Source organism: Nesoenas mayeri (assembly GCF_963082525.1).
Source record: "Nesoenas mayeri genome assembly, chromosome: 8".
Lineage (NCBI taxonomy): Eukaryota > Metazoa > Chordata > Aves > Columbiformes > Columbidae > Nesoenas > Nesoenas mayeri.
In genome coordinates, this window is record NC_137554.1 from 21,891,668 (window position 1) to 21,917,156 (window position 25,489).

Genomic DNA, 25,489 nt, shown 5'->3' on the forward strand with positions numbered 1-25,489 from the left:
GCCTGCTGCTGACAGCCATAACACTATTATAACTTACAGCTTATAGTTGTGGAAGCGTTGCAGAAATACCAGTGCAATAAATATATATTCTGCACCTGTTGAAATGCATGAAAAAATTATTTGAAACTTCAGCTGAAGCATTTGCGCCGACAGTTACACCCAAGATACCAGCTAAAGGACCATTTTAATTCCAGGTGCACATTGCAATACCAGAAAACAAGCAAATTAAGTTACTTAGTAAGCCAGACAGGCACGGGGCTTTGACATAATAGTCAAACCTGTGGTAGAAGTTAAGCCGGGGAAACGTAAAAGACTTTGTGCTTAACCTTTAAATATATTGAAAGGCATTTGCTGTAAGCCACCTCAATGCAAAAGGAAAAATAGAGTTCTAATTTCTGCTATCACATCTAACATTTGCAATGCCTGCGTTACAAGGAAACTATGTGTCTTTTGTCCTGACGAAAGCAATGGGCAGGTCTCCTTGTAGGTTTGGGAGTTGCTTTTACCCAAACCTTACAGGCCCCCTAAGAATTATTACTACACAACCACCCACCATCAGCTGATCATTTCACCACACCAACATAACTGACACCATGACCATCCTCAGATCTTAGGTCTCCTAGCAAAAAAAACCCAACCAAAATCCCATAGGACTAACAGCACTGAAGAGAAAGGAAAGAAAATTCTCTAAATTTTTGTAACCCCTTAACATACTAAATTCATTTGCGAGGAAATTACAGTAAGGTACTGCAGCTACATCTAAGCTCTTCAAACATGTTTTCTAGTGTAGACATCACAAGAATTTGAGTTAGTTTAAAAATTCAGTAGTTAATTTTTAAACAATTTGGAAAGGTTCACTTCCAGATAAAAAGCTTAAAAAAATGCTTTTAAAAAGTCATGTTTTTCACCAGAAGCTACACATAATGTATATTATTTTAAAAGAGCTGGATATACTGCAAACGTCCTTCCTATCCCCGTTAACAGAAAGCTATTGACATAAGCTTTAATTCACAATACCATAACCTGGAGTTTTATCAAATGCAGTAGTGTTTCCTGTATGCTTCAGCGTAGATCAGAACTTAGTTTCCTAGGTCACCTTAACGATAAAACCCAAGCCGCTGGGCTTTTCAAGCAGTATTTGTGCCTTAACAATGCCTTTCTGCACACCCATTTCACTCTGAAGGAACATCTCCATCATACAGAAGAATAGCATGTTTTATTCCTGGGCACATCTGTTTCCTACTCTTAAAGCACTCGCTTCATCTGCACTAAAAGTGTTATCAATTAAATTTATGAAACACTGAGGCACACTAAGTATCTACAGAAATCTCTACTTGGCCCTTTAACAGAAAAGGGTAGGAAAGGAATACATAGTAAAAAATAGTGACAGATCTGAGTGGCAAAATAACTCTGATAATCTCAAATACCACGGTCTTATGGAAAATAAGAACTGACACTTTCTCATTTGTAAATGATATTAAAAGAATGCAAGATGAATTTTTAGAAAAGTTTTATTATACAAAAGAAGATCCAAACCCAGAAGAGCCCTTCTACAGCTCTGAGTTTTGTTCTGTGACTTGTACTTCCATATGCTTTTCCAAAAAGCCAAGATAAAAAGGCTCACTACTCCCACTTTCTTCTTACCAGGGGTGTTGAGAAAACCAAATGTAGCTCCATCAAAATCTGTTATTTATTCTTTGTATTCCAAGAATTGCTGAAGTCTTTTCTTATGTTCTGCAGACACTTGCACTGCACTAAAAACAACAAATGCAGAACATAAGATTTTACATTAAATGCAATACACCACAAAAATAAAGCCTCATGCCAAAATTAAGTATAAATTGAAATCAACAACTGCACTGAAGCTAAATTTTAGAAAACCCAGATGTATGAAAAACCTATATTCCAAGAAAAAGACAAAAAAAAGGTATATTAACTCTTAAAACTGTCAGTTCTTACCTTCAACAGCTTCTACTACTAAAAGACACCAGTCTCAAGAAACCTGGTTTATTTCCTTACCTTTAAACACACACAAGCAATTTTTTAACTTGCAAGACTGACTTAAGTAAGAAAGAATCTCTCAAAAGGCTCTCTCCTTGTAACCAGCGTTTCCAAACTGAGTAACATTTTATCTCCATAGAGAGAGATGGGCTGATACTGCAGAAGTTTCAGTCCCACATACTTAGAGGCCAAGTATGAAAGCCTGCTTGCTGCAGCAGTGGCTGAGCAAGAGCCACCAGACAACCAAGCAGCGAGGGAATTTGATTATTTGGAGTCTTCATAGGATTCTCAGCATTCTCTCCCTACAGAACAGACAATTGTCTCTAGTTGATTTACTTTCTTTTCAACAGCTAAGATTTATTAAACAAGGGTTATTCATGGACTGCTTAAGAGTTCATGAAAAGTCACTAAGAAAAGTTGCTCAGAAATCTATGAATAATAAGTTTCTAAGGGGGACCATATATCTACATAAGGATTTTTTTAAGGTTCCACAAATCAAATAATACTAAGAGACCATGTTAGAATAATGACCTGAAGGGATTTTTTCACAAACTTCCTTCTTCACAGGTCCTACAATAACGTTAATCAAAACTAAATTTAGCAAGCAATCAATCATGAAAAAGTTCTTACTTTAAGTGTTCTCCAAAGACAGTAGTTATGCGGTACAGTGCTGTTTTCAGAGATGCTCTAAGTGCAAATCGCAGTGTTTTGTAGGATGTGTCCACCAGACTTCCCGAAATCCTGGGGGGTTTGCTAGAAACATGAGGCAGTTTGAAATGTCTGTCTACAACCTGATTGAGGAGAAACATAAACGAACTTGTTTCATTTGTTCAATTACTACATAGTGTAACTAGCAACATGCTTATGTCAAATAAAGCAAAAAGAAAGTGCAAGTTCAGAAATGCCAACAAGACGCACAAAAATGTTTTGGTAACTGAGCTTAACCTTGCATTTCCTGGCCATCAACTGAACGCAGAACCAAGTTCTGTGAAATAAGATTCTCTGTTAATGAGTCTTATATGCTAAGCACAGCACACACTGCAGCAGGAATACAATTCTGTCCCGAGGGTATCGTTTCGTTTTTCTTCCTCCCCTACCCCCCGCCTGGTGCCTGTTATTGGAATAGATTACTTACAATGAAGAACTTTAATAACCTCTAAATTCTTTCCAAGAATCTCCATTAAGGCAGTGTAAAATGATTATGGCAATAGGACATGCAAAGCATTGGAAACAAATCTGGATTTAAAAAAAAATAATCCATATTACACGAACATCAGTAATTTGAGAGTGATGTCTTAGGAGACAAACACCACACAGATAACATCTGCTGTGACTTGCAATATCTCCAAGTGCTCCAGGTTGCATTAGGAATTGTGTACAGCCAAATAAATATTAAGTCCTAAGTACGCATAAAATACAGTATTATAATTGCTGCATCCCTGAAATAAGGTCTTGTAACTGAGCACATAGTACCTTTTTTTTTTTTAATTAAGCATTCAATTAAAACCATGCTTTCTACTCCTACATTTTAAAAACCTAACTTAGTTTTTATTTGCTTTTTCTTAACTCACATAGTGGCAACTGTTTTATTTAGATTAACTGCAGAGGAGAAGCCATGTACAGTGGTAGCAGCTTGAATGTTTTGACTAGTCAGCAAGGTCAAAATATAACATGAACAAAACGCCTCCTCTTCTCTTAAAGTTGTTCTGCAATAAGGAAAATGTAACAGTTTTTACCTCCTGAAGAGTCAGTAAAGTATTGAGGATAGCTGGCAGGGCGGTTTGGACAACTCCAAAGTGGTCTTCAGTAAAGGAGGCTGCTACCAAGTGTGACAGACCTTTAAAAAAAATAAGTTTGCTGTAATTACTGAATTCTCAACTTCTGAAGTGTTAACAAAGATCATGGTTTTGCCTGAATATTCTACTGGTGTGGTAGAATTCTTCAGGACTTGCTGCAGGCAGTGAGCTCAGCTTTGGCTTGCTTCAGGACTAAACCGGTCACTGGTTTGACAGATGTACAATAGTTTGAAGTTGGTAAGGTAAGAGAGATCACATATAAACCCCTTTTTCCACTGCTCTGATCAGAGGTGTACCTGACATCAACCAAAAGACAACACCTATTTCACAATTCTTCTGGTCATACACAAACATTTCCAGATCACTTAACTTTCTTTGTTCAGCTTTTATGAGGAGAGCTCTACTTTTGCAGGAAATCTTAGTTTAGTTTTGAAGCCCTTCTCAGATTACTTATCATATTTTAAAAAATTACAGCCTAGCCCTCTGCCCTTAGTTAAAACACAAATGGTATCTTTTGCTTTTCTGTAAATTGTGAATCCCCTCTCCTGACTCTGTACATCCCAACGCATCCCTTCAATCTGACACAGCCTGGCATATCTGCCCATAAAACATATAATCTAGGAAGAAAGATGACCTTTTGCACAGACAAATCTAATAAAAGGTTCTATCAGCACTGGTATTTGCTCATTACTTTGAAACAAACAAGAAAATCCTGTAGCACAACCACATACTGTCATTGTTCTTTTAGTTTTCTGCAGACCACCTTTTTCCATTTATTTGTTAAGTCCCTACCCGAGTGCCTCCTTCCCTCAACTCTTTGTGATTAACAAAGAAGGACTCAGAGCCTTTAGTCAGAAAAACTGTTGCAAAGAGACATCATAAATCTATTACTGAAAAATAAAAAAATGTAAAAGTGATACACGTGGGAGAGAAGCAACAGAAATCAGGTTTAGGAATCTCTACCAAGTGTCTGCAGAACATAAACCAAGAGATCTCACATGGAATCTCAAAACTAATGAGTGTATTAGACCTTTATGGATGTTGGTATCTGAAATGCAGTTTTTGTCAAAACAGATTCAAAGATTTTTTTTCCATTACATTTATAAAGGACAGAGCCCCAGAAACCTGGAATTGGATCCTTTTATTTGTAGTTTCATGAGCCAGAGCAGATCACCTGGGAATAGAAACTGCTCACCTTCCAAAGCCCAGATGTGCATTTGGCCATCAGAGAAGACAGCTTGGATGGAGGCTTCTGGGTGCTGAGAAGAAATCAAAGCATTCCAAGTTCACTTTATAAATAATATCACCAAAATTGCAGGTTTCAATTACGGTATCACACATTTGACAGGGTCATATCCCTTCCCTCCAAAAACACCTTTGAGGCTGACAGATCTCAGGCAATATCCAGAAAAATTTGATCTTTTAAGAAACTAAAATTCTTTTTGGACAGGAGCTGCCCACAAGGCTATAGCTACAGTTAGGACTTGAAGAAAATGAAGTATATTAGCTAATAACTAGCTTTCAATGGCTAAATGAACAACACTATTCCCCTACACCTATTTCATGGTCTTGCTTGCCTCAGTCTCTGCTCCAGACTATAACTGATCAGAAAACACTGCTGTAAGTTGAAGCATAAACCATTATCACATACACAGAAAAGATCTGCATATAAAAATATGATCTCTACTTGCAAGAAACATTTAAATCCCTGAAAACCAAAGACCTAAAGTAGAGGGGGATGCTTCTGTAAAATGTAACTGAGTTACTGTTCAATTATGCTAAAAGAAATACACAGTTGTTTTTCTGTGTAAACACTACGCAAATTTAGTTTAAGTTTTTGAGTTTACCTGGAAAGTAGTAGTAACATGAAATATCACCAGTATTTCCTAAGGAGAAATTCCCTACATTCTAGCTGCTGCTTCTCCCACAATGGAAAACTATAAATAATTTATTTGGTACAGTGGCCTAACAAAAAGCAGTTAACTGAATTATAAAATGAACTAGAAGCTGTGCCATCTTGGAATTACTATACTAAGACAATTGCATTTAAGTTCTCAGTTTCATTTTACTAGTATATGACACTTCAAACAAAACACAGTTTATAATCAGGCAAGTTTAAAGTAGTAGTATTATTCTTTTTTATGCAGGTATGGAATAATTCTCTATTAAACTCACAGTTTGTACAATGTTGCACTTATGGAAAACCTTAGATTAAAAGAAAGGTTTTAGAACTGTTACTATATGCAAAAGGTATATAGCGTCACAGCAAAACCCATATGCTCATGCATTTACAGTCCATGTTGCTCAGTCACAAAATATAAGATCAGGATTACCTTGCTGAAGAAATACATTATCAGCGCTCGTTTTGACAAGAAGGTTTTTATCTGGAACGAAACAAAAGATTAAATATAATCTGTATTTATCTGAAGGTATGCACAGTTGGCCCTCCTCAACCATTCCCACAGTGTAAAGGGATTGAGGGCTGGGGGGAAGGATTTTTGTTATGTAAGCTAATTGGAGAACGAAGTATTAATTACCAAAAACGGTAAGTTCTTTCAGAAGTGAGAACACCTATCTGTACTGCAACTTTTACTCTACCTGTTCTTGCTTGTTCTGAAGCCACGTGTAAACAAAGCTTGGCTGTACCACCTTACTGCCAGTTCTTGCAGCAGAGAGCATTGGGAAGGATTCATGGTGGGAACCATTCATTTGCAGCTCTACAAGAAAAATACAATATCTTCAGGAAAACTCTGGTTGCTGGCACTTTAATCCTTAAGATACACATTTCTGTTGACACAGCTACTACACTCATGACTACAAGGCTAAAACCAGTGCTGGGGGAAAATCTCTACCTGAACCCAATGTCCACAGCTTCGGTCCCCCTCTCCTGAGGTGAGGACTTTGGACTGATCCATGCCAGGGAGAGTTTACATCCAACATTCCCGTCTTGCAATTTAAAGCAGGTGAGCTGAAAGGTGAACCAACATCAGACCCAGGTGATGCCTTTGGATGCATTACAGATGATTTAACCAGTGAAGACATGGAGGCTCTGGGAAGGATATTAGACCTCTGTGACTGGAAAGACAGATCTTCTGTCACAACGCCTCCTAAGGACAAAGAACACACTGCATGAAGATAAACAGTATAGCACACATGAAATAAGAGAGGGGTTTGTTATTTGACTGCTGTTTCAACAACCTCTCTATCATTAGATGTTTTATTAAAATACATTGTTTCCACTGTGGTCTTGCAAAGAAGTAAACATCAGCATGAGCATGGAGTGTTTTCAAAGTTCATCAGTTTGAGAATAGCAAGTGATAAGAAGGATGCCTGTGGATTTATTTTTCTCCTTTTGCTAGCTGGCACTACTACACCCTACTATATATCTACATAAAGTGTGCTTTTCGGATAAAGTATTAGAAAAAAATTTAATGACAGAAGAACGGCAATTCTTTCTGGTCCTGCTGGGTATGTAAGACAAGACATAACAGTCGCAAAATCCAAGTAGCTGCAGCACTAGAAGAAATTAACCTCTGATGTACGAACAGTCCCCTGCTGTTCCCAGGACACTTGTATCCTGGGCACTGGCTGCTAAGGGGTTCCATTACCTGGCACCTTGTGTGCCAATGCAGCGCTGCTGCCAGGAATGATGCCCAAGTCTGGTGTGTAAAACACCTGAAATGCTTGCAGGCTGCACACAGCTCAACAGTCAGATCGGCTTTTCTTATCCTACAGTGGTATCACCAAATCACACAAACATATTCGATGTCCCCACAACAACAAAACAATAACTTTACCATCTTCAACTAATCATAAGAGCAACTACACGAATCACAAAGTATCTCTTGGCAAGACTTACATTCTCCCTGTAACTAGGTTCAACCACTTACTAATACTGTAATATTTAGACTTAATTCATGCAAGTGTGAAAAAAACCACCGTATTGAACATAACATCATGCAAAGTAAACAAACCGAGTAAACATGATCTTTCCAAGTTTTCTAGTTACTTTGGGATTATTTCAATAAGAATACCTAAAATGAAACTGGGGGAGAGATGTTTTTATTCACAGAAAACCCTGTGACTCATTTTCCTCCTACAACTTAATTGAGACTAATGTACCTGTGTAATGTATCAGCACTTTCATGGTTCACAAACTATTACGAGCATTTCCTCGCATACCTGGAGTCTGTGGAGCTACTTTCAGCTCTCCTGCTGGCTGCTTTGCTCTCCCATTTGCCGCTGCAGCTTCCTGCTGTGCCACCAGCCTCTGGGTCAGATCGCTCAGAAGACTCAAACACTCCCTTGATATCGCAGTCCAGTTGTGCGGGTGCCCACCTAGCAATATGCAAACAAAAAGGAAATGTAGTACATACGTACAACCCAGCTGCTCACTCTTGTATCTATTCTGCCAGTGCCCATGTGGTCTCTGTATAAGCTTCAAAAATTATAGTACCACTTCATTTCTAAAAATACATACAGTGTATTTGCACCATGACAGTTTATTTGTACTGTGAGGAAGATGAAAACATGGACAGATTCTATCCTCCTGTCAATGGATAACTCTAAAAAGACTTGCTAAGCAAGTAAGAAAAACAGGTAGTTCAGCCCAGCAAATCTGAAATCACTGAAAAACTAAAATGAAAAAAGTAATATAAATGGTGACAGTAAACAGTTTTGAAGTAGTACAAATGCTAGAATTCCTGATGAGGTGTAACAAAAAGTTCCTGGAGGCTTTTAAGCAGTTTTAATTTACTTTCTCTGCCATATCTTTGTACATAGCAAAAGCCTTGAATGCTAATTAAAATTAGAACCACTGTTTGCTTTCACAGCTCTAGTGGTGACTCACTATTTATGCTTGATTTCACCTCACATCGGAAAGCCAGGTTTTCAAACCCATCTGTTGGATTATTCAGTTGTGACTATTTGACTGGTGATGTCAAGAGGACCCTGCTTTCAGTACCCCAAGACCTGTGTTCCCTCATGGCTGTCATTTAAATCAAACAACAGGCACCAGAATTTGTTGAGTTTAGTAGATGAAACTATACAAATATAGATAATTGAGCATCCTCTTGGAAAAGGCATCATAGGGATACTTTCACATATGAGGCCTTCTGGCTTATGTAGCATGCATCAGAGTATTAAATAACTTGTAAAACCATTTGATTAACACTTTAAAAAAAATATATCAAGACAAGATAGTTTCTATAGTTACCTGGTTGACTAAGGCTAAAGACTTCCTGTCGTCGAACAGGAGAATACTGGGAAAGTAACATCAAGTCTTGTAAGGCTAAAAACTAGGAAAAAAGGAAAATGCTTTAGTAAATGCAAAGTCTAATGGATTTTTTTACAAAAGGTAGTTATCCATACAAAAGCAATCCCTAACAAAGACTGAGTTCACACAGACTAAAAGCAGCCATGTAACAGAAGAAGAAAGAAGACAAATGACTGCAGACATCCCTAAGCCCACTCCGCATGGGGCTGCTGAGTTACTAAGAGCTTCAGAGAAATTGACTGATAAGTTGTTTCTTCGGACTTAAAGACGACCTAACACCATTTTTATCTTAACAACTAACAGTTCTGATAGAAAGAACCTAAGAAGCAAAAAAGTCTAAGGAAGGAATTCTTCTTACAAGCCAGAGCTCAACTACACAGTATGCCATACGGTACTGGACCTAATACTGCTGTTTCATGCAATTCAGTTGTTCAATGTGGCAAACCAAAAATAACCAGATTTCTCAAACTATACAAGACCCAATTATAAATTAGACACTTTAGTAACAACTGAGATTACAAATCAGACTTCATCTACCTCTAACTGTGCTGTGCTCAACTCTTCCCCATCCATTCTTTGAAAATGCAGCAAAGCTTAAAAAAGGATTCAAATGGATTGCAGCCTGTTATATCTCCAGTCCTATCAGAGATCTGTAAAGTCAATAAATGCGGATTTTGCATGCGCAGAAGACTATTCTTATCTTTATGTACATAATAATTCTATGGGGTCTCCAATTTCTAAGTATTATAATCAGTAAATCCCATTAATGATTACCATAGTCAGACCAAAATTACTCTTCTCACAGATTTTAAGTAGCTTTTTGCTATTGTGTTTTTTAAAAAAGAAATTCAACTTCCAACATGCATGTGGAAACAATTTAAGTTCAAGAGAGAACACACAGATAAGAACTCAAATATAAGTGGCAGGGGCCAAAGTGTTAATAGTGTACAAAGGTTTGATAAAACACCTGCTTATCTGACAAGACTTGAATGAGTTAAAAAAAAAAATGAATGTCACTAACCTGTTGGTTTTGCAGAGTACAGACTAATACACTTATGCTGCAGACAAATAGATCTTACCTCGAACTAAATGAATCTATTTTCAGCTCAAAGTAACGCTGTGCTGAGCACCAGCAGATGTCACTACTCAACAAATTTTCACCATGAACCATAACTGCCTCTTTCAGTTCTCTGAAGCAGCTTTTTAAAGAACTATCACCTCAGCTAAAATAACCGGAACCTTGAGGATCTGATTGCAGGCTTTGAGAAACAACTCCTCAGCACACACCTGGCTGGTAAGATGGTGAGAATGCAATTACCTTTATAATGAGGGGAGGGTTGCTGTTTAAAATTTTAGGCAGGCACTGGTCTGTCTCCTCAGCAAAAGTTGGCTGGATAGGAAAATGATGCGTCTAAATACAAACATCAGAAGTTGTGTTATACAGAGCAAAATACTGTAAAACCTTATGAAAGACTCCACCTGAGCTGTTATTTGTCAGATGAATTATGAACTACAAAAGCACATACCCCATCACTTCAAGTTACTCTAAACAGGCTTGGAATTTCTAACACAGAAACAAAAAAGGCTTTACTTCTTATGTTTAAAATTGAGAAATCTTAGAAAATCCATCTATCTTTATCTTCAAATGCCTTCCATGTACCCATATAATTCACAGCTGGGGCATCCTATCATAAAGAAAATAAATTTCTCTAACCACATACCCAGGGAAAAACCTAGTGACGCCATCCAGAAACAAGACAGAAATCAAAGCTGTAATGTCATCTTTAGCCACTCCAGTGAATAACTTGGGGTTCTTTTACCAAATAATAAAAGATTTAGTACCAGCTACTAACACTATACAGATATTTACCAACAGCTTTGGAAGTTTTGTAGCTCATTAAAAAAATAATTATGTGGATAAACCAACCTTCTGTTCAACAGTCAAAATGGCAAGGTCCATTTTATACCTTCAGAGCTGGACATTTGCCTTCCATAGCTTTACAAGCAGTACAATAATTACAGACCTTGACACATAGTGTTCACTAGTGCTTCAGGTATTAATATTATCCTTTGAAAAAGGTTGTTCCCACTTCAGAGCTGCTGTTGGTAGATTCTGATGCATCCTTACATCAGTTACACTTGATTCATTATTAACCTCTTCTCCACACAGCCACAACAACTAGACCTTTTTAATTAAAGCTAACACTCCAACAAGCACTCTATGCCATTTCATCCCCTAAGAGTGTTTTGCCAGGATTTAAACCTCATTTTTTTTCCTACTAATCTGCAGTCTAGTCATGTTTTAAAAAAGAAAAAACCATCACGTTAGATGAACGAGCTTTTTCCTCTGTTCTTACAAGAAATATCTGGATCAGTCAACAAAGATCAAGTCTTCCCAAATTCTTTGTTGGCAAGACTTTTATTCTCCTCTTCAGTCATGGTCTCACATTTATTCTAATACAATTCATTACATATTTAAACAGCCTTTTTTAGCCATATCAATTTGTGACTTTACAACTGAAGGAAAAAGCACAAGTGTCTTAATTCTTAAGATTGCTTGAAGTCCATATTAATACTGCAGCCTGAATTAAATTAACATGTCTCAGCTTTGGAGAACCGTGTACTTTGGTTTGCTCAAGTTTGAGATTTCTAGAACTCAGCTGACAGAAAATTTACAGTATTTTGTTCTCTTTCCTATTGTGAAGTTGGATTGGGAGCTATATGGTTTCTGGATATTATCTTCCCACGTAACCTGTGGCTGTTTGTCACAAGTCTTCAGCTAGTCTCATACTCAAATTCAAAATCATTGCTTGGAAACACATACAGACACCAAATCAGTAAATTCTGCCAGACACAAACAGACCCTGCACTGGCTCATCTGTCTTTACACCAGACGAGATCAATGAACATGGTACAGATGTCAAGAAACACAACGTGGTTGTGTTATGGTGGCCCCAACAGCATCTGCAAGGATTTAGCATCAAACATAAAGAGGAGAAGGGGGACATGGAAACAGAAGTAGAGGAGTAAGGAAAGGAACATTGCTGTAAACCTGTTAATTTTGTAAACAGCATTGGTTTGTGTTATAGGGAAACTGAAGGTCAGTTAACGCCCAGGCCTATTATCTGTGATGTTATGCTTTAAAAATTCAAGAATTCATAGTAAGTTACTTCCTAGTAAAACTGCTTTTGAAAAGTAAGAATTATCTATGAAACACTGATGTTACACCTTTAGCGCCACCACTGAGTACTAACCTCTGTAGCATAGATTCTGAAGAGTGACCACGCAATGTACCAGGTAATCAGAAGAAATACACCACATAACCAGGCATGGTAAAACAAGGAGAGATCCAATAAGCCAGTCAGGGTGTCAAGAGGATGCAATTTACTGCAAAATAAAAGAAGACATGAGTATTATTATTATGAAAAATGTCTATAGCAAGCTGTTAGAGTAGCAAAAATTTCAAGAATAAAATTGCATTCTTTGCAAAACCAGTTTCTTAAATATGTTTGAGATACCATTTCTTTAATTTTTCAGTAATTGTGATGAAGTGAAGAAAAATAAATAATGAAATTTAGGAAAAGAAATACGAAATACAGTTTTAGTCGATTAAGATATTAAGGGTCCAATTTCCCTATTTAAAAACAAATGGCAGCCATATAAAAACAAAGATATGCCCCTCTAAAACACAGAAAACTCACGTATGTGATTTGGAGAGATCAGCCTTCGTAATACTTTTAGGACTTAGAGAGATGAAGGAAACTGAGAGGATTTCTTAATGACTGTCTACAAGGGGAGGCTGGGTCTGTTTGGATCCGTTTCAGAAGAACCCAACGGTCCCCAAATTCTATGAGGGAGGTGAGGAACCAAAGAACCACCAGCTAAACTGGACTTCTGCAGCCCAGGGAGCTGTCAGCAGTACTCTCCTGCGAGGTTTCAGCACAACCCACCTGTCTGGATGAAGATCCATCGTGGTGCTTATCCACATCTTTGGGATATAACCTAGGGCATAAAAAAGAAACACTGAAAAATACAACACTGCAAAACACATCATAATAGACCAAAAAGATGACAAAAGTACAATGCATGTATAGAGAGGAGACTGGGCTTGTAACATCCATACACTGGGAAAAAAACCTGCATTTGTTTTGTCTTTTGTTGTTGTTGTTGTTGGGGTTTTTTGTTTTTGTTTTGTTTTTTAAGAAATATAAACAAGAGAATGAAAAAAAGGCTTCAGGCCAGCAACTACACACTGAGAGATGTGAGAGATGCAAACCTTATCTTTTATTGCCAGCTTCTCAGCATCGAGTCATTTGTGCTTCCTCACTTATAAAAGAGGGTTAATAGTCATTTAATGTTCAATCTCACTACAGCTCAGGCAGCAGAGTGTGCTTTTAAAGACTTAATGGAAACTGATATAGAACCACCACACTTCTAACTTATCCCCTAATGCTAAGGAAGTGGAAATAATCTGGCATATTTTGACATCATTTAGGCGGATAACTACAACCATAATGTTAAAAAAAATCCTGATTTTCAGGAAGTTCAGTGCAATCACCTCCATCAGCACAGATTTTCATTTTACCATAGTTTTAAAGGCCAAACTTCATTTTCTTATGGCAGGGAGCCATACTGCCTTTGTCCCTCCAGCTTTCTCCAAATAATATAAAGGACACTTGCGAATCAAGCCAAAGTGCTAATTTTTACTTTAAAAACAGTGAAAATATAGCAATATTACATATGGTGAAGTCATGGCCACTGCTGGTATGTCAAATTCAGCTTCATGACATTTTATTTCCAATACCAGGCAACGGAACAGTCCAAGGCATGAGATGTTTATCCATGTTAAAAGTACTTGGGAATATTTAATACAGACCAAGTTAGAAACTATTATTCCCCACTCCCTTCTCTTTAGAATCCGTCTTCTTAGAACGTTACCAGCTAGACAATAAATTCCTATAGAAGATGTTAATCCTTTGGAGAAAAGACATTTCTCACATGCTAAATGAGCTTCTGTGAGGCTGTAAGAATTGCCATCACATTAACACCATATAAATATCACTGTACAAACCTTGTACCTTTTCTTACTGTTTTAGAGAGGTGCGAGATCTCTTTATTTGTTTAAACAAGTCTACGTAAGTTGCCTGGAAGGCTGAAAAATAGCATAACAGGCTGATTAAAGATAGTTTTCAAAATACAGGAATTAAAAAAGGAGAATTTCAGGAACCCTTACCAAAAAAGTAATACGTGGCACAGAAGTTTCTAACGAAATACAGTGACTCCACGCAACTGTGTTTAACCAGGAGAGGCAAAGATCTTCTGAAACGCAAGTACTTGTATTGCTAAAACCAAAAACAGTTTAGTATTTCACATTCAAGAACAACTTAATAAAATGGAAAAGAAAAAAAAAGGTACTTGAAAACCTGAAGTCTAGACGAATTAAAAAGAAAATAGTTTAAGGCAATTCCAAAGTGTTACAGCTACTATTTTTTCTGTCATTTCATAATCACCTCTAGTTCTCATCCCTCTTCCTACTTGTGACAGTATGAAAATGGAGAGTGGGATAAATTGACTCTATAGACAGGGGAACAAACTAGGAGAATGCTGTCTAATGCAAAATAAACAATAAAAAAGGCATATTTAATCTTCTAGATTTCATTTAGATTACAAGCGTTCCATTAAAATAGGGAAAATTCAGACAAGCATGTGTTGCAGGGTCAATAATCCTCCAGGCAGCAAAATCAGTGTAAAACTGACACCCTTCTCCATTCAAATTACATATCTTTCCAAATAACCAAAGCGACCCATGTGACACTACATGCAAATGAAACCAAAATAATTTAATTTTTTACTTGACTAAATGGCATTAAAAAAATGGGGGAAGGAGGAATTAACAGTATTCAAATAATAGAATTTTTTAAAATACTATAACTACAGCATTGCCAAAATGATGCTTCGTTTGCTGACAAACTAAATGGTCATGACTTAAAATGTTTTCCACTAATACAAATAATTTTGGCTAAAGTTACCTTTTGCCAAATTGGTTGGACTTTATAAATCTGAGAATCAGACAAAGCTGATGGCTGCTGCGAGGCTACAGCAACACAGGAAATATTTGCAAGACAATATTTCACAAGCTGCCCCTCACCATCGGTACAGATTTCTGTAGAACTGCTGGACTCCCCTCCACGGAAACTGACAGAATTTCAGTTTTCATAGCACTACACACATGAACAGGCTTTGGATGTTGAGCTTTACACATGATTTAATGTGCTATTTAGACTTTAAATTACCTGGTACCCAGTTACAACTGATAATATGCTGCTTCTCAGGTTTCTCAACTTTTAGGTGACCCTTGTTGTCAGTTCCTGAGGTTAATATTCAGTTTATACAGTTCATTTCCTGCAACAGCCCAGCTCAGCCGGCTTTTAATATGCATCAGTGGAGCATAAATTGTATAGTCAGAGCATCCCAGATTTCTGTGTTCATTTCAAAGCAGGAAGGAGGAAGATGAACTCTCTGGGCATTTAAAGCAGATTGTACACTTCATCTACTAAGGAAAGCCTGCCAACAGACAGCTGCTACTGGCATATTCAAAAATATAAACAATCAAGGCACTTTTTTTTGTTTACTTAGACATGTCTATCTGCAAAGGTGTTTAAACCACTTACCTGTATGATTGGAAATGGCAAATAATTCATATTGTTAATAAGATACAAAAGACTGTAACTGTATCCCATGAAAGCTCCACAGAGAAGAAAAAAGAGGTGATATTCATTTAGGCACATCTGAGGAACAGCATCATCTAGGCTAAAATAGAAAGCTTAGAATTAATTCTGAGTTTAAAAAAAAAAAATCATTCTAGCCTTAGGAGGTTTAAATCAAAAGCTTGATTTTATTTTCCTGATCAGTACACATTATGATTTCTCAATAAGTTTTTCTAAAGTAGGAGTCCCACCACCTATTTTTGTGATTTAGGCAAGAGGATGCTTCCACTATTTATGAAGTGTGTCACATTAACCCCAAGACCAAGACTTATTTCAAGTGACAACCAATTTGCCATCATTCAACTTGCCATTAAGAATTATGGCAATCTAGTTTTTCTGGCCCAGTTATTTCTCTGTGCATTGTAACATTTAAAAGGAGGGTATTTCCTATCCCTTAATAAAGGATATCAACTTTTTTTTAATAGTGCTCAGATTTTAGGTTTTTTGTTTGAAAGAAGCCATCAGTAAATAAATTTAGCAACAGAAGTTCTTTGCATAATTTATCTTTAATACAAACAAATAATTACCTTTCTGAAGGCATGCAGGGCACAGCAAGAAACTGGAACTTCCCTTTTGTCATAACTGCAGCGCACCAAGCAACCAACATTCCCATTACAGCATGGACAACTGAATGGATAACTTGCTGAGGGTGAAATATTTTTCCTATCAGTGCTAATCGAGAGCATGGTATTGATGGCACAACTGTAAATAAAAGCCAAAAGTGAAAGTTCATTTCTTATTAATAAAATCCTCCATTAGAAAAAAAAAAAAAAAGCCATTGTCACCAAAGAACTTTTCATAGTTGGAATCAGTCACAGAGTGATCAAGAAACCAATGAAGCGGCTCAGCTAAGAGCATCTCAGCCACGAGGTAAGCAGGAACCTGGAGTGATTTCCTTGAAAACAAGCTTTGTGTATTGTCTATGTTAATTTAGAAGAAAATCTATCAATGTTCAGCACACTGAATGTGAATACAAATCTCTTTAAATGGTCTTCCTATTTAATTCAAGTATCACAGCAATTCACATAACTCACCTGCATAAAATTCGGCGTTGAAGATGCTTATTACTAGTATCACCACAGACATAAGGAGGATACAAAAGATGACATAGGAAGTATATAAATCATTCAAAGAATCTAAAATTTAAAAAATAATATTATTGTTTCAAGACTGCACAACAGTGACACATTAAGTAACAGAAAAGAACACTTAAGCAGTTCGCAATAATCCACTAAGTGCATAAAGGGGAATCGCGTTCAATGGACTTTGTAATCTCACACTGGATCTGCTCAGCTGCACAACTTTTCTGCATAAAAGCTTCTTTAAATTTCATAGACAATACTTTACACTCTTATAAGTGGTTTTCTCACAAGTGATTTGAACAATTACACTATGGCTGAACTAACACAGCTTTCTTTCACTTAAGGAAAGCTGTAACCATACAGCCACATTTAAAAAGTAAAAAATTCCTTATGGAGTGAATTGCTTTCAATTGATTCTTTTGGGCTTTTATATTTTCAAAGGGGGAAAGAAATCAAGTCTCTCTGCCCAGAGCAGCTACACAGTCACAGGTATCAAGCTTCCATTCAAACATCTTCCAATTTTCTGTGTGTGCACTTGAAGGGAAGTTATTCTCACCACGCAGAGCAGCTGTTTCAGGAACTTCACTTGTGATTCAATGCACCAAAGTCAGAGGAAACTTGAGTTCGTTATGCAAACAGCAGCTGCACAGGGCGGAAAGTGGAAATGTGTCCAAGTGCTCACACACTAGGACAGTGACAAGTGTCAGACAACTAAGTCACTTAACCTATTTTTTTCCCTGAAGGATACACTTACATGAACTTGCAACAGTTATTTCCACCTAGAGAGCATTCATAGAGTCATAGAATGTCCTGTGTTGGAAGGGACCCACCAGCATCATCAAGCCCATCTCCTATCCATGCACAGGACAACCTCACAGTTCACACCATGTATCTGAGGGCATTGTGGCTTAGCACTATGGCATCGCATTATGGCTACTATGGTCATAAGTAAGAGGAAAACTTATATTTTAAAGCCTAAAGACCATTCAGAAACACACAAAGTAGAACCCTAACTCAATGCCATAGTCAGTTCCCATTATCTGAAACGGAGCCCAAAGCCACAGGTAAGGGAAAAACCCCAAATACAAACACGTGACTGTAAAATTACCAAAAAAAAAAAAAAAGAAATCAAAATACACCTTTTAAAATAACAACTTGTCAAGTTATAAACGGAACTAAGTATTAATATCGGGTCACTTGCTGTAACAAAGCACTTAAATCTCTGCCGTGATGGCGGGGGGAAGGCCGGAGCACCTACTGGAGATCCAGCGCAGCGGGTGGAAGGGGTCCAGGCCGCTCAGCACGACGAAGGCCGCGGTGCAGACGGGCAGCAGCAGCACGGACCAGGCCACGGCGGCCGCCACCCTCCAGCCCAGCACCTGCGGGAAGCGCAGCGTGAGAGGCCGCGGGCGACGGGGAGAACCGGGACCCGCCGCCTCCAAGAGGCCCCGCACTCACCTGGCGGAGCAGCACCCGCTGCGGGGCCGCCCCCGCCGCCTCCATGGCCGCGGCCGCCGCCGTTCAAAGTCTCCGCCGCCCGCCGGCCACCTCCGCCGGCCTCACGCTACTTCCGTCGGGCGGTCAGTAGCCAATAGGAGGAGCGCTAGACACACTTGCCCCGCCCCCCTGAGTGGAGTGACTACAAGTCCCGGCGTGCCCCGCGCCCCGCCATGGCGGCCTGAGCGCGGCCCTGAACAACCGCGCGCCCCGGCCTCACCACCGCGCCCCGGAGACGTGACGCAGCCCCACGGGCGGGCGAGCGCTGCTGAGGGGGAAGGACGCGGCCTTGAGGGGGGGTTGGGGGGGTTGGCATGGAGGTGGTTCAACTGTAAACCCAAAACAATCCTGTCTCACTTCCCGCTGGCTTCACAGCTCTTACCAAACCCCCTCGGCAGCCTTGAAAGAGAATTGGACGTTCCATGCACAAACCAAAAAAATCTCAGATCACTTTCAGAATACTTTATTCAGAAGCAAAGTAGTGTGGTGAGCATAGACGAAATTTAAAAAACAAAAATAGCTGCAAAGGATTAGGGATCAACAGTTCATTCTCCTGCTGGAACCAGTCAGACTCCAATGGGACATCGCTGTCCTTTCTTCTACAAAAAACTACCCCTGTTCTTGCAGCTCCCATGTTCTTCAGTGAAAAAAGAATCTAAAACGCAATTACTGTACAGATGGAGAAACAGGCATTGTAACCTGAAAGAGACAAATAACTCCTTTGAGTATTATGGCTCCTCACTGCCACCAGAGAATGAAACAGGGCACATATTTCTATCTAAGTACTAAAATTCATTACTATCATATTGAATATTAATAGGCACCTGGGACAAGAAACTGATTTTGCAGGAGGAAAGCTTCTAAAATTGATCTGCATGATTCAGTTGTGTCACAACCAGTAAGTTCTTACCATCTTTATTGCTAAGCATACTAGGGCTTTTTTTTTTCTTTTTAAAATCAAATATAACTTCTAGTCAGTAAATACTCTGATCGCCACATGCACATTGGGGGTTGGTGTACTGGCAGAGTATATGTGTGTTGCATCACCAAGAGTAAACCTCAAAGAAAAGAAAGTTAATATGTGTTTGTTCCTCAGAGTCTTTTATGCTTTTATGGCTATACTTAAAACTCACAACTGTAAGGAAAGTTAATAAATTGTATTTATATATAGGTGGCACTTGGCAAAAATTGGTCTGTTAAACCCTTTTCCACTCACCATAGTGATGGGGAAAAGTCTGAAGATGTCTGTGATGATTACAGAAGAAAGTTTAGATTGGCTTCTTACCTTACTTACTGACTTTGTTATTACTGTTGTTCCATTGTGAGGAGGGATAATAGGTGCAGGAAAATCCACTTCAGGGGCATCAAAAAAGTACGCCTACATTATTACAGAGGAGAAAAAAACTGTTCAGAGAGAAACAAACCGTTCTGCCTCAGCTCCTTCTTGCTACACCCACCGTTCACAAGGTACAAACACAGCACTGAAATGGCGAATTTGGATATTTTCTGGGTTTACTAGACTAGAAACAATTAAAATAGCACCCTAAACTGCACTTTTAAATACAGCGGCACCATGGGCCTTTGAAAAAGACCTGTGCTGGAAAGGACTGGATTGCAGACATGTATCTGACTTTAACTGCTGAAGCTCCAGGCCCCCTCCAGTGCTGGAAGCCTCGCTGCAGTCAGCTGCACATCTCCTGCTGACACAAGAGCTGCGTGTTGCCTTCACCCCCCTGCATGCAGAGCTGCATGGAACCAAATCCATCTACTCTGGAGCCTGGATTATATCATTCTACCTACCGTAACACAGAGGCAAAAACTATTTCAGTATTTCAGTAGAGTGAGGGTCTTCTGTTTTCATAATGCTGATATTTTGCTAAGTTGTAGCAGGTTTAAATTTCATACATAACACTCATGAGCACACACTATATATTGAACATTTAATCATTTTAAAGGATTAACTAAGCACAGTACTCATTGGGATATACTGCTGATACTATGATGAATTCCAGATGAATTAAAGACTGTTCTGTGAGTGATTTTGCACTAAAGACATTAATTATTGAGTTTGTTACTTGTGCTGTTAGATTGGGAGCAATTTTTGCCACGTTTGAAATAATTGGAACTTCTGCTTTGGAGTTTTCAGAAGTACTGTTTCTTTCCTTCTTCAGAAAGATTTCCCAGCAACCAGCCAACACCTCCTTCCCCGCTCCATAACAAGTCACCAGTGCCAAGTCAAGGCAGCATCGTACCAAACAGCCGACAGACAGCAGGGCATGGAGCAGAATGATGGTCCCCACGGTCGCCAGCGCGATCCTCCGGTTGTCATCTCGGACAGCGGGCCAAAAGGTCATCACCAAAACAGAGCCCGAAAGGCACAGGGAGAACATCATCAGGACCCAGCGTACCACCCTTTCTGGAATGATCCATAACATCTGTAAAAAGGAGGAAAGAGATGGTGTGAAACAATGATTCATTTATTTAATGCACTGTTCTGTGACATTTCATCACTTCCAGCCAATTTGCACACAAATTAACTCACACCTTATCTGATATGTTTCTGTTATTTGAGGAAAGAATAACAGCAATAGCAGGGATGAGCTTCCCTCCTAGACGTGACAAGATGATGTGCCCAGTCCCCAAGATTTTGACTAATAGGAATGACATTACAAGAAATAGCAAAGTTTCTGAACCAGGACCTTTTTGCAGGGCATTTAGTAGGGGTGCACTCTTTAGGCCATACGTACCGCTGTGGGGATGTAGACAAAGAGGGAGTAGCCATATACACACACTATCTCCAAGAACGAGTAGGACACAATGTTCATAACTTTACTGTTCCTCCACATCAGGAATCCCCAGAGAGCAAGGGGAACGAGCCAAGCGTATGCATAAATCGTTGTTGCTGCTATGGACACTGGAAATATGACAAAAGTTTAAAAGTAAAGACTCCTGAAAGTATTATCTTGACATTTTAAATTTCATTATTACACCGGTGTACAAAATGCTGTCAGTTTCAGTGTGAAAGGAAGAACCATAGAGGAAAGAAAAACTTGGCTAAAAATAAAAAATCAGCTACTAACAGCTACTGAAAAATGAGAACAGAATGCAGACACAAATGTCAAATTTGAAATTATTCAAGTGACTGGATTCCCAAATGGCAGTGTTCTTCCAACACACAGCAGCCACATTCCTCTGCAGCGACAGCGGTCCCTTCAAACTACAAGGACAAGTACAGACTATTGGCTCCACACTCCAAGTTCTTTGAGGAATATATCAGCTGAGAATCTTTTGCTTATTTTCGAGTTTGCCAGAAGGTAACAACTTCCAGCCCTCAGTAGGTGATACAAGTAATACTCTAATTCAGATATTGTCTGGCTGAGGTCTGCAGGCTCCTACGAGGCACCTACAAAAGCAGCACAGTGGCCACTGCTGGGCCTTCCCTCTCCATACATAGGGGCTTTCACTGAGGCTGGAAAAATAACTGCTCTAATTACTCCTGCCTGCTCTACTAAAACCCTGTAGCTATTTTATGCTCTGGAGAAGTACAGCTCTGCCAGTTACAGCCCACTTTAAGGACTCGTTTCACATCTCTAAAAGTTTAAATAAAGCAATCGAAAGACTCTGCTAAATCAAAGCTGTGACCTGTTCTTACACTACTTCCCTAGTGCATTAAAAACCAAACAAACGCCAACAAAACCAACACTCAGGACTGTAGCAACTATTTACAAACCTTTCCTGAACTCGGGCACATAGTGGTATGTTGGTTTGCCCAGATGGATGAAGAAATTAGAGAGATTGCCACTAACTGCAATGGTAAAGACGAGTGTGGCACATATCCAAAAGGGACCTTAAAAACAAACAAACAAACAAAACAAGTTTAATAACAACTCCTCCGCCCTCTTGTTTTTTAAGGTTAGCAAGTAAAAGGTAATACAAACTCATAACATTTGGTGCAGAAGAGAACTTCTCACACCGCGTACCTACCGTAAAGGTCAGGATTGCTGCGGATATACAGCCTCACAAAGTTCTTCCCTGGTACTGGGAAAACCGAACCTTTGATTCTGTCCAGGACCTATGGAAGCATACAGATTTGTCTGACTGAAGATGCAAAATGGAAAAAACCCCAATGTCTGGATAAGGCACAGTTCAGCCAACAGTTCTCTGGAATGGAGAATTAACCTGGTACGTGTCCACATCAAAGAATGTCTGGTAGTAGTCAAATGTCCAGAAAGGGGCACTTTTCTTCTGTCCTGCAAGCAGCTGTATGGGGGGAAAAGCAACATGAAAAATATTACAAGCATGCAATTTATGTATTACTAGTTCATTAACACACTAGTTAAATTATTTCTGTACCCAGACAGGGAAAAAAAAAAAAGCCTAACAGGGCAACACTTCATTATTGGGCCACTTCCCTTTCCTCATCTAATATTTGTTAGCGGTAGCTAGTCTTTGATCTCCCTGCAAGCAGAATAGTGGCCTGGGGTTCTAAGGAGCAGAATCACGATCCTTGGAGGTGTTCAAAAGGCATATAGATGAGGTTCTTAGGAACATGGTTTAGTACTAGAGTTAGGTTAGGTTATGGTTGGAATTCATGACCTCAAGGGTCTCTTCCAACCGAAACGATTCTATGAGATCCTACCACATGCCTTCATCAGCATCACCAGTGTGATTGCCAACAGCTGCATTAGCTGAACCCTCCAGACAAGCCTTGCCCATTCCCAAGGCTCTTGCTCTCCTGACAGTCACCAGCCCCACAGCAGAACTGACAGAAACAAACACAGTGCTGGCTTTTCAGCTGCTGCTGTGCTTATCTCCTAGCATGTTTGCTTTGCTTAAATAGCCACCATCTCAATTCCATTTCCTAGGTTGCAAACCACAACAGCTGAAGAACCAATGCACATTTGCTTCTGCCAGTTCTGCTATTGAGAAAGTAACCTGTGACAGGGAAGAAGCAGAGTTTTAAGTCACCCAGCATGAATCCTTGGTGTCCTCTAGAAATACCTCAGTGTTGTCAGCACCATTTGCGTACGTGCTGATAGAGGCATGGGAAGTGTAAGAGTATTACCTCCGTTTTATCAGAGTCATCGGTCCCCAGTAACTCATCATCCTCTTCTCTCCCTGGCTCTTGCAGACGGCTACGCTGGTTCTTCGGGATTTGAACTGGCTCATCGATGCTTATTGTGGTAGCGCCAGGATTTGCTGCAAGCAAATTAGCTGCATCGTCAAATTCTGCAAATAAGTACATTACAAGAGAGGCATTGATCAAGCTAACAAAGTTTTTTGCTTTTGTGGCTCAAAAGAGTCCAGCACAGAGCCACAAGGATGATTAAGGGAGTGGAGCATCTCCCTTATGAGGAAAGGATGAAGGAGTTGGGTCTCTTTAGCTTGGAGAAGAGGAGACTGAGGGGTGACCTCATTCCTGTTTATAAATGTATAATGGGTGTGTGTCACGAGGATGGAGCCAGGCTCCAGTGACAACCAATGATAAGACAAAGGGCAACAGGTATAAACTGGAACACAGGAGGTTCCACTTAAACATGAGAAGAAACTTCTTCACAGTGAGGGTGACAGAGCCTGGAACAGGCTGCCCAGGGAGGTTGTGGAGTCTCCTTCCCTGGACAAATTCAAAACCCGCCTGGACACCTTCCTATGTAACCTCATCTGGGTGTTCCTGCTCCAGTGGGGGGATTGGACTGGATGATCTTTCGAGGTCCCTTCCAATCCCTGACATTCTGTGACTCTGTGCAAAAAAAACTACTTTAAGACCCCTACACAGCCCAGGAAAGGATAAATCACCAGTTTGGGTACATCAAATGCGATGTGTTTGTTAAAGCCCAGACTGACACAGATCAAGCTGAATGTTTACTTAGTTAACAATGTGAGGCCTTTCCTGCTAATCTGCCTTGTGCGATGGAGCCTGCATCTCCTGCATCAGCCCCAGATGCAGACATGGGTAATATTAACCCTCTCATAAATCTGTTTGGGTTTTTTTTTTTCAAGCCTAAATTTATCAATAATTATGCTTAAGTGAGTCTGAAACTACAGTCCATAACACGTTAGGTGCTCTGCCTGCTTTCAGCTTTACCTTCCCGTCAGAAAGGGTTTCAGTCAACACAGGTAACACATTTTATTTCACCAACAGCACAACCCTATCACAGGAAACCGGAGATATTCCTGCCACTGCGGCAAAGCTTCACGGAAGCTTTTATTGGGAGGAACCCAAAGCAAAGCTCAGAAACGCTTCCAAGCCTCTAAGAGTTTGACCACTCCATCAGCTGGGCCCCAAACCTCACGTTTACCTTGAAATTTGAGGTCATCCGCAGCCGCCATTCACCCGCTGGGTCGAGGAGCACGTCCCCGAGGCCTTGACCCTCCTGACACAGACCGGCTGGTCCCGTCCCAGCTGCCCCAGACCCGGAGGAGCTCCAGAACCTCCGGGCTCCACAGCCCAACCGCTCCCGGTAGTGGCCGCTTCGCTCCCTTAAAGGGACCGCAGGCGCTGCGCGGCGACAGCCAATCAGCGGCTCCGCTACTCCCCTCTCCTCCCCCGCCCTCAGAATCATACGGGCGACACTCGGCGCGCCAGCCAATCAGAGGCCACGCGGCGCTTCCTCGTCCGTCTCTGCCCGCCTCCTTAAAGGGCCCGCGGCGCCCGGGGAGGCCCTGGGACTGCGCCGTCCCGGCGTCCTGAGCCGCACGGGGCGGGGGTTCCAGGAACGGGCAACGGCCGCTCCATATATACATACATAACACATTTACATTATATATATAGATACAGGTTTTCATAGTCTATAATAAATGTATATTATATATATTGATTTTTTTATATATATCTACATATATATATATTTTGGGGTATCCTTCCAGCCCAAAGTAACAACTACGGGTGTGGAGCAGAGCACTAAGATGCAGAGCTGTAGGAATGGGACACACAAAATGCAAATGACTGCATCAATCCAAAGGCCCAGTGTCAACACCAACAGTTTTGTACGAAAATGTGCAGCCCTGAGCCCTGTGCATGCAGGATCAGACCCTCGGGTACCGCTAACGTAACTCTTACCTTTTAGTCTA

At 39.9% G+C, this 25,489-nt stretch overlaps 2 protein-coding genes across 3 annotated transcripts; both read right to left on the bottom strand.

Moving 5' to 3' along the window:
* NDC1 (NDC1 transmembrane nucleoporin) lies at nucleotides 1–18,707 on the bottom strand. Its single transcript, XM_080348900.1, has 19 exons — nucleotides 18,380–18,707; nucleotides 18,180–18,300; nucleotides 16,874–16,975; nucleotides 16,367–16,541; nucleotides 15,744–15,882; nucleotides 14,306–14,414; nucleotides 13,023–13,074; nucleotides 12,327–12,459; nucleotides 10,391–10,483; nucleotides 9,013–9,094; nucleotides 7,980–8,135; nucleotides 6,650–6,904; nucleotides 6,396–6,514; nucleotides 6,131–6,181; nucleotides 4,993–5,056; nucleotides 3,738–3,838; nucleotides 2,632–2,792; nucleotides 1,645–1,754; nucleotides 1–95 (listed from the first exon to the last, which is right to left on the bottom strand). Exons 1-18 carry the CDS (start codon nucleotides 18,422–18,424, stop codon nucleotides 1,691–1,693), a joined length of 2,022 nt encoding a protein of 673 aa, XP_080205026.1. The 5' UTR covers nucleotides 18,425–18,707; the 3' UTR covers nucleotides 1–95; nucleotides 1,645–1,690.
* Nucleotides 18,708–18,860: 153 nt separating this feature from the next.
* YIPF1 (Yip1 domain family member 1) lies at nucleotides 18,861–24,884 on the bottom strand. 2 transcript variants are annotated; one of them, XM_080348945.1, is made up of 9 exons: nucleotides 24,718–24,884; nucleotides 23,484–23,617; nucleotides 22,598–22,678; nucleotides 22,403–22,490; nucleotides 22,149–22,265; nucleotides 21,166–21,332; nucleotides 20,671–20,853; nucleotides 19,704–19,796; nucleotides 18,861–19,117 (listed from the first exon to the last, which is right to left on the bottom strand). In XM_080348945.1, exons 1-9 carry the CDS (start codon nucleotides 24,746–24,748, stop codon nucleotides 19,085–19,087), a joined length of 927 nt encoding a protein of 308 aa, XP_080205071.1. In that variant the 5' UTR covers nucleotides 24,749–24,884; the 3' UTR covers nucleotides 18,861–19,084. The 2 variants fall into 2 exon arrangements, with proteins under 2 accessions (XP_080205071.1, XP_080205070.1); XM_080348944.1 differs by having other exon boundaries at nucleotides 23,484–23,647.
* Nucleotides 24,885–25,489: the final 605 nt, after the last annotated feature.